Here is a 15673-nt window from a genome sequence, read left to right as displayed (position 1 = left end):
CAAAGGGATAATGACATGTGTTAAGGACTCTTAAACTTTTCTCTCTCAATTCCTCATGTAAGGAGAACTCTCTCATTCCCCTCTCTTTTAATCACTATATTGAGTGAAAGAAAAAGGATCAAAGAGCTCACGAACACCCCTATTTGTCTCTATCGAGCAAATTTCTCTTCCTCATTTACTGTCTTCCTTTTTGTCTCCCTCAGTCGTTAGACTCTATTTCTTGGGCACGATTAAACGCATCTGGATTCAACATAGTAAAATTTTATTATCAGTCAATCATGTATCTTTAGCACTTCAATAGTGGATAGCCTAAATGTGCCTCCATTCAACTATTTTATTTATTACAAAAAAAAAATTATTTTTTTAATTTGTTTGCATTTGTGAACTTAAAACAGTGTAATTTTGAACTTTTTAATTCATCTTTATCCCATTGTTTTTTCAATCATTCACATGAAAAAAATTGAAAATAAGAAAAAAAAAGCTTTAAAAAGTTTCTATTTTTGCTTTCACCTTGATATCCTTTCATTCTTGTCGAAGTACTCTTCCCATTTTAAATTTGTTAGACCATAAGAGAACCAAATTTGTAAGTTTTTAATGCAAATATTTCGAGTAATGTAACTTTATAAATTAAAATATAAAATTCATTTTATTTTATGAAATTTTATTATGGTGTATCAATCACATTCATGCTTTGTCTATATATTTGATAAAATCTTGACCCAGACAAGATTTTGCTGTAACCAAAGCATGAAGTCATGTGAAAGACATATAAGATAATGATGATTAAGCTTCTGAACATTCATGTTCATGATGTTAAAGTGATAAATGAAATCTCAGCATTCCACAAATATCCAACATAGATAAAAAAATGCTGAAAGATGAGGATATTAGAGACTCTAAATTAAAATTGAAAAAGAAAAAAATTGCAAGGCTTAACCCAATTAAAGTAATTAATCTATTTCATATTTGAAGATATAGAGCATCACTATTCTGTCTATGCAAAGAATGTAAGGTTGCAAAGTTGATATGATTAAGAAGCGATTATCTAGCAATAACAATTGAGCTTCAACAATCGCTCGTGGTGTTCGAAAATGATTCTAACAATTGTCAGTTTCTCACTCTCTTTAAGTGTGTGGACTATTAATAAGTTCCTTCCCCTTTCATGTTAAAAATGTGTTCCTATTTTAAAATTTTAGGATTGATATTTTTGTAAATTTAGCCATGGTCTCATTACACTTCATGAAAAATCTATTTTAATATCTTTAATTTCATAGATTTTTCGTATAGATTTTATTTGCTTTTATGATCTCGAAACTAAGTGATTTTATGCTCGTTGTATTTTATTTGTTGATGACTTTAATTTAATTATAGTTATGTCAAATTTGAAAATCAATTTAACTTATCAATTACTACATGAAAAAATTTTATCTTACTTCTCGTGCTTGATTCAAGTTTCCATTTGAGTTCGTATTGAATTCCTTTTAATATCATTGGGTTGGTATCTTCAAGATGATCAGTATGGCTACAAAAATGTTGAATTATGTGCTTGAATTATCATGAATTTAATTGAATTTTTTTATTCAATTTATAGTAAAATTTGGGCTTGATATATCAATCCTAAGAAATTTTTCATTTATTTATTTTTTTTTCAAGTCAATTTAAAAGTTTTTTTAACCTTCTCAATTATGTTTTAATTGGCTTGTTAATTAGACTAATCATGCGTCATTTGAAAACTTTTTATAGGTGTCTTTCTCATGCGACTTCTTAATGAATAAATGTGAAATAAGAGAATGGCATGCGACACTTCCACGTAACGTGGACCGTCCCGAAATCCCGGCACCGATGGGCACAACGCGGACTCTTATGCGAATTCTGACTGCGCAGTTCTCGACCGTTTATATTTTCAATAGAGGCAGCCAACGGTGATGGGAACCGATGAGCTGTGCCCAGCTGCAGGCGTCCAACACGGGGAGGTTTTGAACAGTGAGTCTACGCCGTCTGATTCATTAGATTGAACGGTGATTGATGATCAAGAAGTTGCGGGTAGTGAAACTGCAGGAGAGCTCCGCCGTCCAATCGGAATAGATCCCAATTCCGTGGAAGAATATTGATGGCCGAGAAATATGCTGAAGTTAGGGTTCCAGAATTTATTTGGCGTACAGATTCCACGCGTTAGTTGCTTGGGAAGGACCGCCACCAGAAGATTTCTTTTTTCATTTTTCTTATATTTTTTTATTTCTCTTTTGATTTAAAATAAAAACATTTTTTGCTTATTAAAAGAAAAAAAGAAAAGAAAATTCACGTGCCTACACATGATTCCTATGTATTTATATATGCTCTGATATTTTAAAATTTTATATGGTGTATGGTACTTTTAAGAAAGTAATAACATTGCCCTTTTTCAGTGTTATATATATAAATATAATATTTTAGGTGCTAGATATATAAATACATAAAAGTTGTAGGCTAGGTAGTAAATGTTTATTAAAAATTTTGATTTAAGTGACAAGGTATAGAAATACTGAAATATTTTGAGAACTTAAATGCATGAAGGGCCTATTTTAGTGTCTGAAATTTGCATTGGACATGGTCATATGCAAACATTGTCATTGAATGTACCGCTGAAATTAGTCGAACTTGGAAGTTATTCGGGATTTAAAATTATCGATGAGATTTGCATCGGCATTACGTCTACTTTTTGAAAACAATTTCGTTGACAAAAAATGTCAAACTGAATTAGTGAAGTTGCGGCGATATTACCGTCAAACATGCATTGAATTGATCTACGCAAAACCTCACTTTAAAGCGTCGAATAATATCGGATGGTAATAAAGGGGAACTCTGATGCTTATGGCCTCGAAAAAATTACCGTGCGATCTCTTAATAGCATCGAACAAGGATCTGATGCAAGTTCGCCAATAATCTTACCCAAATGACCCAATATCTCGAACCCGCACAACATAACTCTCATTTCTTCTCGCAGCAAATCGCTCCAGCCCTCCGGTGATTCCTTCACCGCCGTTCTCTTCCGGCGATCAAGGGCGAAACTCGGACAAAACATTTCCTCTTCAAATTCAAGGTAAATCTTATGCATTTATATACATACCACTTAATTCCTATGTATTTACATCTCTAACAGCTAAACTTTGATTTTTACATGTATGCCACATTCCCTATGTATAAAATGGTGCATATCACTTGTTTAAGGTTTAGGGTAGTGTCATATTTGATGTAATACAAAAATTTTAGTTGTTGTAGGTGTAAAAGTAAAGTTTAGGTGCTAGATTTTTACATACCCAGCAGTTATGTGATATGTATATAAATGCCTCTTACTATTATGCATTGTGTGTTATGCTTGCGATTATGAAATTTTTGGTGTGAGATATGTAGACATAAAAGAATTGTGATATGTGTATATAAATGCCTCTTAATGTTATATCTTTAGGGTACTAAAAATTTTTAAAAGGAGTTACCCTTTTAGAATTCTCAGGTCGATTGTTGAAAGTGATGGTAATATAGATGGGAATGTAATTAATAGAATTCTTCAAGTTGGTCGGTTGAAGGTGGAGGAATGCATCGAACCTATTGTGTGATAGAAAAGTAGATGGCTTAGTCACATTAGACGACGACCATCTGATGGACCCAAAAAGGCTTGCGCTTATTGTATATAAAATGATATTAATTTATTAGATTTAAATTAAAATATGACTCAGTTTGACACAATGGAGAAAAAGGATTTGTGTTGTCAAGCCTACTTAGTGGGATAACCGAATATTAGAAAACTAGACTAGACTAATTAGTTAGATTGTGAACAAGCCACATGACATGTCTAGTTCTGGTTGTAGGGCGTACTAAAACTTTACCATCATGTATGTTGATCTGATTTTTTTTTGTAAGAATCCATAGAACATCTTTGATACATATGGATATTTGCAATTTCAAATCATCGATGTATAACATATTATATATGATTGAAAAGGACTCACTGATGCATTCTTGAATGGTGTTCAAGAATTTGTGCAGGTGGCATCACAACTGCTCATTTACCATTCAAATGGTAAGTTCTAATGTCCTTGCACGAAGCACAAAAATCAAGCATATATGTGACCCATAAAAGTCAGGTTAGATCTTTATCACAAAGGATTTGAACCAAATTTTTAGAATTGAACTGCACACGGTGAGCAAGAAGCAAAAGTTCAATATAATCAGCTTGGTGCTTCAACAAGTTACAGCACTCCAACATGGGAATTCCATCCTGGCACATATGATGAGTTGATTCATGAGGCTCTTAGAGCTCATTTTGTTGATAGTGTTTCACATGAAAATGAAGCACCGTACAACAAATCACGACAGTTTTATGACTAACTAAATGTCGCAAAATAACCTTTATGAGATGGTTGCACTATATATACAAAGTTATCAGTGTTGCTAGGGATGTTGAAAATCAAATTAGATTTTTAACATTCCCAGAGAATCATTCAATCAAGTAGCAATGTTAAACGAACCCGACAGAGAATTTAATTTCGGATGGCCTGTACAAAACCATAAAGTTAGTGTCAAAGTTAGTGTTACAACTTGAAAAGATAGATTGGTGTGTTAACGGTTGCTTGATATATTTCAAGGCTGATGCAGTTGAGACCACAGTTTATGCATCTCCTGATTATGAGAGAAAGAGGCAAACGAACAGGGCGAACTGGGCGACCTAGGGGGGCATGGTAGTTGCGCTCTGTATTGGAGGATCGGTCCCCCATACCAAGACCTACAAGAGGCTAGTAATATTCTTGTAAATATTCAAAAATTTAATGTTTGATGTAATTAGGTGGTGCTAACCATTCTATTATACTACACACGTCAAGGAGTTGAGCCGTGAACCCTCTATTGCAGAGTTGCATTTCAAACTCATCGGTGCCTGGGGACACAGTAGTGGATCTCCGAGCACTCTCGACGAATGAATGCAAGTAAAAAAAAGTTATTTTATGTACATTTTTTTTATTCTAACTATTCAAATAGATCAATAAACATTGGTTTAATTATGTAGGAGAAGTTCAAGCAGCTTTGGAAGAGGCACTTGACCTCTATGCCTTAAATATTCACCAACAACAGTGGTAGCCATTTTATCACTGCGTTGTCTAAGTTTGAGCTATCAAAGCAGGTGGCGGGAGAAAAAGATAGGGAGGGTCAACGATCTCGGTGCGAAAAACATATCATTGGAGGTTGAGATCTCCCATTCTCTTATCAGTTCCCTTAACTTGACACAGTCGTATCATGATACTCTTGCTAGGTAGGTCGTTGTAATGAACAAAGAGCTTCTTTAGTTGCTTGACCAAGTGATTCAAGACCAACACAGAGTTGAGGATACCATAGCACGCTTGGCAGAAAGATTATCAGATTGCTCGGGCAAGTTGCTAATGAAGTTTGTAGTTCAGGAGGAGGAGAAGTATGGTTTTTTTTTCTTCCTGTGTTTTAGCATTCTTTTGAACTTTTGTTATGAACTTGCATGCAAACTTTATTGAACTTTTGTTATGACATTATTTTACTTTTTCATTATTGATATTTATTTGAGCTATAAACTAAGTTATTGTAATGCATTAATATGTTGGTGTGATATACATTACTTGTTTCGTGCAGGTTGTACGAATCTAATTGTTCTTTATAAATATTTTTGTTTTCTTTGTAGCAGTTTCGCTTTGGATTTACGTCTAATATTTCGACTAACCACGACAATTATTCCTTCGATGGGCTTCAAGATTTTTGACACAAAGTAGATACATTAGCAGTATTAGTAGTCTCGTTATTAACACACACTGAAGATGTAAATTCGATGCAATTTTTTTACATTGGAATGTTTCGACGTAAATTAAATCATCGCCTTCGTTGTACTCATGAAAAAAGCGAATCTAAAACGGATGCAAAGCCAACGATAATCTCATAATATAATCGGATTTGCTAAGCCCAAAAAAAAAATTCCAGAAATTGTATATTAAAAAATAGAAAATTGAAATTAAATAAAAATCATCGAAATAATTAAATTTGGAACCATGGGATAGAATGCAAATTTTCTAGGTCTGTTATGTGAGTTTTTGAGTGAGCATTCAGCCTATGAAGCTGAATAGGCTTGCAAATTGGTCAAATTGATTGCAACTCAAAACTAAAATTTGAAAAACCAAACCAATCAAAATGTTGATAAAGTCGAACACCAAAGTTTAATAAACCAAAAATCTAATTGTTTGTTTGAATTTTATTATGAACAAACAGTACAAATGCATATGGTAAATGTATGATATCAATTTAATTTCATGAATCTTTTGCTTATTTTAATCACATATAGGAAGATTTACATACATTAATGTCATATTTCCTATGCATGGAAAAGTGTGTTTCATTTCTTTTTAAGTTAAAATTGTGGTATTTTTAATGAAATATGAAAAATTTTGGTGGTATAAATGTATAAAGTAGAATTTAGATGTTCGATATATAAAAAAATAGGAATTGGGCGGTATGTATGTAAATGACCTTAAAATAGAATAAGAAATTTTAATTAAAGTTAGGTTTTGGATTTGTTTGGTTAAATGAAAATTCTATCCAAAACCATAACTTAAAATTGAATGTTAAAGTTTTTAAAATGAAAAATTGAAGTATATTTTTGAGACTTAACTTGTGCATCAGAAATGTGTCAGTACAAATGTCGATGAGATCTAATAGGATAAAAGATGAAGACTTACAGTCAGGAGGGCTTACCAGCGGGAGACTAAAAGACTTGTTAACATAAGATCAAAACACTCACTTGGCGAGGTGCAGCCTCCTAAACCAAGACCCGAAGCAAGCTAGACGCAGACTGCCCAAACCAAAGACCAAGATCAACAAGGTTGAGAGAAGGGGCCAACCCAGTGTTTTTCCCAATCCAATCCCAAGGAAGGAGTCATCATACATCCCACAAACGCCTCTGATACTCCGTGTGAGGAGGTTAAAGATTTTCCAAGATGTGCTCCAATAATACATGAATGACTTTTCTATTAAGGGTTGAGCTACCTGTCGGATTATAGTGTTTCACGCTCAACTTGACGATCCAGCCTCGTCCTATGGATAGAAGTTCCTCATCAAAAGTTCAATAGTCAACAGTTAAACCAAAGAAACCGACCGACAAAATCAAATCAATTAAATCAAGTCCATCTGATATGAAGACCACCAGAACAGAACCGACAATCCCAACTCAGCAGTCGGATGACCGAACCTTGCAGAACCAAGGCTCTCATACTGAGGAGTAGGGTAGCCAAGCAATAGACAACACTTATAAAATACCCAAAATATCTTGTGATGTCCCCATTATAGTAAGGGTAAGTATGTAAAACCAATTTTATAGTCCCCCCCCCCCCCCCCTCTCTTATAAATAAAGGGATCATTTGTTAAGAGAAAATTAACTAAGAATCCATTCTATTGTTTATTATCGTGCATTTTACTCTAGTGGCTCTCTCTCTCTCTCTCAATGCATCGCTCTCTCTTTTGTTTTATGCATAGTTTTTGGTGTGACTCTCGGACAATTTCAGATCCAACAAAATTGAATCAATCAATCTTGTACGATTAGTTTCAATTTTTCAAAATTTTAATTTTGATTAAATAATGCACACCTTCGATTTAGGTTCAAGTAAATTATTATAGCTCGCAGAAATCTTTTACTCAAATATTTTTGTAAGAAATAAAAATATATATATAATATAATTTAATTTCATTTTAAAAAAAATTTAAAGTTGACAACTAAGATTTTTAAGTTTTTGCATATATACATACATATATATATAGAATTAAAAAAGAAATCAAATCCGAGCGCAAATTTGCATAACGAGTAACAGGATCACACGCTTTTTCTTCGGAAGTAGCACCTATCATAAAGGAAAAGGTCAATTAGGGCACGACGCTTTAGCCCGTGCAATCGTAACCGTTGATTTCTATTTTTTTTTATCAACAAATACTTTTTATTCAATTAAATATCATTTTTTTAGTCAATTAAAAAAATTAAATATAGAAAATATTGAGGTGTTGGGTTAGGGCGAATTTTGGCCCCGCCGGGTGCGACGAGAACTCGTGCCTATAAATTGCTCCCATGCCTTTCTTCCCCAATCTCGAGAGATTAACCCTTCGATCGAAAGCTTTAGATGTCTCAGAGAGCAAACGTTCCCCACTTCTCTTCCATAGCTAACGGCCTCCATTCCCATCTCCTCGTCTCCAGTGACATGAACCCTAGCTCTGATTGGTAGAGTGCCCACCTTTGCTCCCCCGATCGTCTCTCTTCATAACATATTTCTCTTAACCTAGCTTTTTTGGTTTCTCGTTTTCTTACGGATCTCAAGTAATGGGTCTCAAGGGATTTGTGGAAGGCGGCATTGCCTCCATCGTCGCCGGCTGCTCCACCCATCCTCTCGATCTCATTAAGGTCCGGTTGCAATTGCAGGGCGAATCGCCGGGGCCCGTGCACGCCCTCCGCCCTGCTCTAGCCTTCCCTGGCTCTACATCCATGGCCATCCCCCATTCCACCTCCCCGTCCTGCCGCCCTGGTTTTCTCTCCGTCGGCGCTCAGATTGTTCGCGCTGAGGGCCCTTCTGCACTTCTCTCCGGCATCTCCGCCACCGTCCTCCGCCAAACCCTCTACTCCACCACCCGTATGGGTCTGTACGACATCCTGAAGACAAAATGGTCTTCCGATGGCTCGGGGGCTGCTCTACCGCTGCACAAGAAGATCACCGCGGGTTTAGTAGCCGGTGCTGTGGGTGCGGCGGTTGGGAATCCGGCCGATGTTGCGATGGTGCGAATGCAGGCGGACGGTAGGCTTCCAATCGCAGATCGTCGGAACTATCGAGGTGTGGCGGATGCCCTCGTTCGGATGGTGCGGGATGAAGGATTGGGTTCGCTGTGGCGGGGTTCCACGCTGACGGTGAACAGGGCGATGATCGTGACGGCTTCGCAGCTGGCGACTTACGATCAGGTCAAGGAGGGCATTCTTCGGAGAAAAATGTTGCCCGATGGGCTGCCGACGCACTTGGCGGCGAGCTTCGCGGCGGGTTTGGTGGCGGCTGTGGCGTCTAACCCGGTGGATGTGGTGAAGACGAGGGTTATGAATATGAAGGTGGAGAAAGGGGCGGCGCCACCCTACGCTGGGGCGATCGATTGTGCGGTGAAGACGGTTAAGGCGGAGGGGCCGATGGCTCTTTACAAGGGATTTATTCCTACTGTTTCTCGCCAGGGTCCATTCACTGTTGTCCTGTTCGTTACCCTTGAGCAGGTCCGGTCTCTGCTGAAGGAATTCTAAGCAGCCTGCAGCAATGCATAGATCGCGGTTGAAATAAGAGTCTCACGACGACGATGATGACGATAACATATTTTTCTGCTACTCACAATGAAGAATTGAATTGAAGATTTTAGTCTCTGATTACGGTATAAGAACTTTTAATTTAAACACAGTTTGATTATTTTTTCTTAATATTGTTTAAGTTGTTCCAATCTCCGGCATCTACGGTGATTTATTTATTTATAATAAGAACTTTTTGTTTAAAGTCTCTAATTTCATCTCAGTTTGTTTCGTTTTATCTCCCTCCCCGCCTTGATTGTTTTTCATATCGAAGAATAAATTGGAGTATTGTTTTCTTTGGCGTATCCACAATTTCATGGGAAATTTTCTTGCCCTCGATCAGCTTATGCTTTGGCCTGCATCTAGAACATGAGAAATTTGTACAGATAATTTATTTTTTAGTTAACTTGCATAACATTCAAATGAAATTCCAGAAGATTACAAGCACTTATAAGGCACGCAACATTAAGAGATAGAAGGTAAAGCGGGTATTTATCAGAAGATCTATCAAAAATAACAACTTCATCTTTTTATTTTATCGTTTGATAATCATGAATTATGAATCTCTAAGTGGGTTTCAAATAAGATGAACTCAACCATTAATTCAAACTACAAGACTAACAAACATAAATGCAACATCAATTTGTCACAACTCGATCTGTAACATGTTGCTATATTCAATTCCAAAGCAGATATACCGCAGATTGATTTATAATTTTGAAATATGACTCAACTAATTAATATCATCATAGCAATCATATGGCAGCATTACTTTTATTATATGATTCAAGGCATATGACTTCTTAATCATATGTAGAAAATCATTTTATTATTGCTCTAGCAGAAACAAATGGACCTTAATCAAAAAAACTTTTACTTTTGCAATAAGCCATTCAAATGATAGCTGACACAATTATTGAACAAAAAAGCTATGTCAATAAAATTAAATCAAACTAAACTAACTGTAAATAATATGACGTTGCAAACAAGGAATAAATAGATTGGTTGTCCTGTGAAAACCAAAATTGTGGAGAAGAAAGGTGAGGTGTGTGTATGTCGAATTTTGATCTGTGCTGTTGACCTAATGAACAGAGCTTAAAATATAAAAGAAAATAGAGGAGAAGAGAGTACGGAATAATGAGTTCATGAAATTATCTCTTTTTTATAGATAAAGGGAGTATAATATGAGGAGTTATATTTATGCTCCTATTTAAATAGGGGCTGTATAAATTATTCTATATATTTTACTCTAGTGGGCGATATTTTACCCTAGTGAGCCCAGAGCCTTGCTACTTTCGGGCTCGAGCTGCTTGGCTAGATTTGGCTTGGTCAATAGTTGTGGTTCGGTAGGACTGCTCCCATTATTGTTCCTACAAATTTGTGTTCGGTTTTTTTCATGTACGGTGTATTACTTTTGGTCACTGAGTCGGGTTTTGATTTGACCTAAAGTTGGCACGAACCAAACATCCTTAATTGAAACCCAATACATTTATTAAATGTGACAACGTAGGTTATCCGAATCGGACTTGATCTAAACCCAACTTAACCAAATTTGACTCATTCAACGCTTTTACTACATGGATTATACTGAAAATGATCTATTTAATATAAATAATCCAATTCAAATTGGAATTGTATTTTGGTTTGGTCAATTTCAGGCAATTTGAGTCAACCTGAACAGATCTGCATTTTAATTTGGTCAACTATTTTTCATTCGAAATTGATAAATTTTTTGACAGAATTGCTAAAGCTGCTTAAACGAAATTGGCTAATTAAGTTTGAATAATTATTTTTTAAAAAAAATTAAGGTTAAATGTGTCAAATCTAAACACAATACACTTGTATATTTATATCCAAGAAAAAACTTATTTATTGTTCCAAAAATAACTTGTTAAATGTTATGTACTTATATGATAAATTATTGTTGAATTTGATATTGTCATGTGGATCATAACCAAGAAATAGAGCATATGATATGTGTGTATGTGTTTGAGAGAGAAAGAGAGAGAGAGAGAGAGGAATGAACTTCTAATGTAAAAGGTTCATTAGTTTTTTTTTTATATATATATAAAATAGTCCCTTGTTTATACATGAGGGGGTATAATATGCAAAATTATATACATGCCTCTGCTTTAAAAGGGTATCACAGGAGATTTTGGGTATTATGCAAGTGCAAACTTGTGGCTCGGCTGTCTTGTGATTTTGTAGGCCTGAAGATAATGGGCGTTAGTTCGACAGGACTCTCTCGTCCGATTGTTGGGAATCGAGGATGTCACTCAACTTTCAATAATCTTTAGGTGTGCTAAAGTTGGCTCGGTCAACCTGATGTTGTTTGTCGGCTATCTAAGGGCCGTCAGTCGATAATGATCCATCGATGAGGAACTCTTATCGATGGGATAAAACTAGGCTATTGAGCATAGAGTAAATTGTCCTATTCCAATAGGTAGTTAATCCCTCGATAAGATGGATCCTTTTGGATGTTCGACCACGTGTTTTGCGGCCCAGAATGACGTTATGTTCTTTTGAATGAGCTCATGATGAGAGGAAAATCGTTGCCCCAATTATGCTCAACAAGCTTTGGTTCTGACTACTCTCGCTAAAAAGGGTTGGACTTAGTTGAATAAGTATTTTGTTATTAAGAGGGTAGATGCTTTGTTTTTTAGTGTCCAATTAGTGGATATTTAGTCTTATTGCATTGAGGCCCGAGTCTTTCGCTGAGGGACTATTGATCTTCCACTCATGGGCCCCATAATATTTTGCTCTTTTGTATTTACTGTTCGTTAGATTTCCTCGAGATTTGTGTTGGTGATTTTTTTTCGTAAAATTTTTAAAATAAATTGTAATTAATTAGAACTTACTTAATAGTAATACTACTAAAAGAATATTTTTTGGCAATGCTTAGCTTTTAAAAAATGTTGTTAAGAATATTAAAGAAAATGCTTAAATTATTTAGAATAGCTCCTACAAGCATTTGTATTGCTAACAATTGTAGTGATTTAAAATCCTCCACAATGAAAATAGTAGGGTTTTTACTGCTGTGATTGCCTCTATAAAGTGTTGTGAAATTTTTTTTTCTTAATCGTTATATTATAATTTAATATCCATATTCCTATAAATTTAATGTATTTTTTTATTTCAATAAACAAGTTTATTTTTAACTTATATGTTATTTTATTTGCTTGGCATAAATTAGTTAGATGTTAGTTTTAAATTTATTCAAATTGGTTGTTTATTTATGTTCTTAAAATCACTTTTTAATAGTTTTATACAAAAAAAAAAATCAAATATATTTTTGAATTTTTAGCTTGTTTACAAGATTTATATAAAAAAAGATCATGTACAAGTTAAATTTTTAATTTTACATTAAATAATAGGCAGCCATTGGAATTTTCAACTTATTCAATTAATATAAATAAGCCAAACAAAAATTAAATATAATTATTACAAAAATTAATGAAGGCAATAAGTATATATGAACATTTATGTGGAAGCTCCGCTTAAGCTCAAATTAAACATAAACAACTTTTGGTTCGAACAAACCAAAGTGCAATCCCTCAAATAGCTCAGCTCGCAACACTTTGCCAAGTCTCGCCACCACATCAGGAAATCTGTTCGTGACGACTTCATTATCAAGAAAGTAGTGAAGATTAGCTCTAGAAATCGCTCAAGATGCTTTGTAGATGCAAAGCGTAGGGGAAGGCATTCGGGAATATATGGCTTGCGCATAACGATGAAATCTCGCTTGCTTTGACAACAAGGTGATCATGCCAAAGAGATTAAGAGTTTGTTTGAGGTGGCTACAACCATTTAAAAGATGGTTAAAAAGCTATGGTAAGGAATTCAAACTCTTAAAAGGATATTATAAAATAATAAAGATGTAGTTCCCCAAATAGAAATGTGATGACATTCTGAAACTTAAAGCAGACAGAGAGCTTCATATCCCAATCAAACTAAAAGCTAGGTGCTATTTTTGATGTTATTAGAATAACTTAATGTTATGTGATGAAATAGATAAATTTAGGTGTCAGAGATGTAAATGCTATAGTTTTAAGTGGTATATATGCAAGTCCCCCATGCATTAAATGTGTGATTGTAGTGTTGAAGAGTATGTATGATGTGTAAAATAGACATAATTATTATTTAATTTTTATGTTTAACCGAAGAACGATCTACCAAAAAAAAATTGTGTCCGCCCCCGCACGCAGAGATGGGTGCGGTGGGCCAATAAAAACTTCTCATTTACCAAAAAGTGTATGTCAGTGGGCTCACTTCGTGCGGTGGGCCAATAAAAACTCCTCCTTTACCAAAAAGTGTATGTCAGTGGGCTCACTTTTAATTTTTTTTTTCTTTTACATTTCATTGGACGGCGCACACAATAATCTCTCCTACCCAAGGGGTTACTGATAGTTCCAAATATGAAAAATATAATAATTCTAATCAATTAAACATATATTATGCTCATTTAAATATAGATTTAATGACTTTGAAATCCGTGCTAATCAATTTTATTTCTATCAGATTATGAGCTTAATTAATTGAAAAACAATGCTCATTTAGCTATAGAATTTATCTTTTTATCATACATATATTTATAGTGGGTAAACCGAAATTTAAGAGAATGATGGTGAAATTAAAAAGCTGAAGAGTAAATAAAATTTTTGTTTATGGCTTTTGTCTCTTTAAATATTTTAAATTTTTATAAATATTATTATTAAATTAAAAATATAATTAATAATAAATTATTATTATGTATTTATGTTTATGAATGATAAAATTCATTAGTATCATTATCAGTATATTATATGATACTAATGAATTTGATAATAAACTGATTTTGTCAAATGTGTCTCACATTAGGGATGTCAATTTGCTTCAGCGGATAGGGTTCCGGTCCAACCTGAAAATGAGACGTCCTGAATCAGGTCAACCAAAACCCGACCTGAATAATAGATGAGTCGAAAAAGTCTATTGAACCCAGCACGGCCGAGACACGGTTGACCAGAACTCGCCTATTTAATCCGCCACCTCAAAATTTTTATTAAAAATTATACTTCTAATATTTAGTAATAATTTACAATTTTTTTTTAAGAAAAACTTTGTTTATATATGACAAACAATGGTATAAAGTTAACAGTACAATCAATTTTTCGTGTTTATTCAGGTCATGTTCATATTTCGGGTTCAACTGTAACCCAGCACAAAATTTTTAAGTGTCAAATTCACAGACTCAAACCCGACTAAGAAAATATTTCGGTCAACCTAATTTTAGACTCGAACCCCACTAAGAAATTATTTCGGTCAACCTAATTTTTTGAGTCGAGTTAAAGTTATGTTGGCATATCGGGATAATTTTTGACACCTCTACCTTACATTACTTGTGGTCTCCCTATTATTTATGCAGGGCAATTAGCATTACCTAATGGGTCAAAAATACAAGACAAATAAGCTTAATTTATATATGGAAGGCAATTGATCACTTAAATGCATATATATATATATATATATAGGCAATTTGTATTAAAAACTATGGAAATTTTATCGTCTACTATTTGTAAGTTTGATGATATCTTGTATTTTTAGCCAAATATATACCCAACAGACGCGATCACGGTTCTGTCTCTTTTATGGGCTTAACCTATAGCGGTCCAACAAAAAAAGGCCCGACGTAGTTAGCCCATTAAACGCCCAAGTTATGTAGTTGGCAATTATTGCTCAAAAGGGCTTTTTAAATAACGTGTTGATTTAGTGTGGTGCATGAGAAAACTTCAATGCATTGTCCCACACACACATACTATAAATATATATAGATGGTTATAGAAGAGTTAATTTAGCAATAACTCTCCATTTCCATCACTATTACTAGCTATGAAAAGAAATTCATCTTGGTTGACAAACCTATTCATGAAAGGCTAATTTCACTTTTAAAAAATTAATAAGGGCTATATTTCTTATGTTGTATTATGTTGTATTAAAGATTTTAGTGTTATGTATGCATATATGAAAGTCTTCAGTGTTAGATATAAATACATAAGACTTGGTAAATTCTTATATGCCCCAAAAAAAATTCAATTTTGCATCAATTCTATATGAATAATATGTGGGCTTATTGTAACAACCTAAATCCGAACGAAAACCTCTAGGTTTCTAATTACATTCAATACTAGATACTTTGTTGAACTTACTTGTAAATAAGTGTAAATATATGCATGGGCTTTGTTTCCTAATTATGAACTGAATTTAAAGGCATCCCATTTATATTATAATTCACTTTTGTGGCACTCTTCATATTTACTTGATCTGTGCGTGTGTGAGTCTATATATATATATATATAT

At 34.3% G+C, this 15673-nt stretch overlaps 1 protein-coding gene across 1 annotated transcript; it reads left to right on the top strand.

Annotated features, from left to right (window-relative positions):
• The first annotated feature begins 8066 nt into the window (after positions 1 to 8066).
• On the top strand, positions 8067 to 9573 carry LOC110021539 (mitochondrial uncoupling protein 5-like). The gene has a single exon (XM_020720075.1). The coding sequence runs from the start codon at positions 8348 to 8350 to the stop codon at positions 9299 to 9301; it is 954 nt and encodes a 317-aa protein (XP_020575734.1). The 5' UTR covers positions 8067 to 8347; the 3' UTR covers positions 9302 to 9573.
• Positions 9574 to 15673: the final 6100 nt, after the last annotated feature.

This window comes from Phalaenopsis equestris, unplaced genomic scaffold, assembly GCF_001263595.1.
Source record: "Phalaenopsis equestris unplaced genomic scaffold, ASM126359v1 Scaffold000134, whole genome shotgun sequence".
In the NCBI taxonomy this organism is placed as follows: Eukaryota; Viridiplantae; Streptophyta; class Magnoliopsida; order Asparagales; family Orchidaceae; genus Phalaenopsis; species Phalaenopsis equestris.
The sequence above is the reverse complement of the archived record's forward strand: the minus strand, read 5'-3'. Positions and strand labels throughout refer to the sequence as shown.

Coding starts and splice junctions, on each gene's coding strand:
- LOC110021539 (XM_020720075.1), top strand. CDS start 8,348: ATGGGTCTCAAGGGATTTGTGGAAGGCGGCATTGCCTCCATCGTCGCC.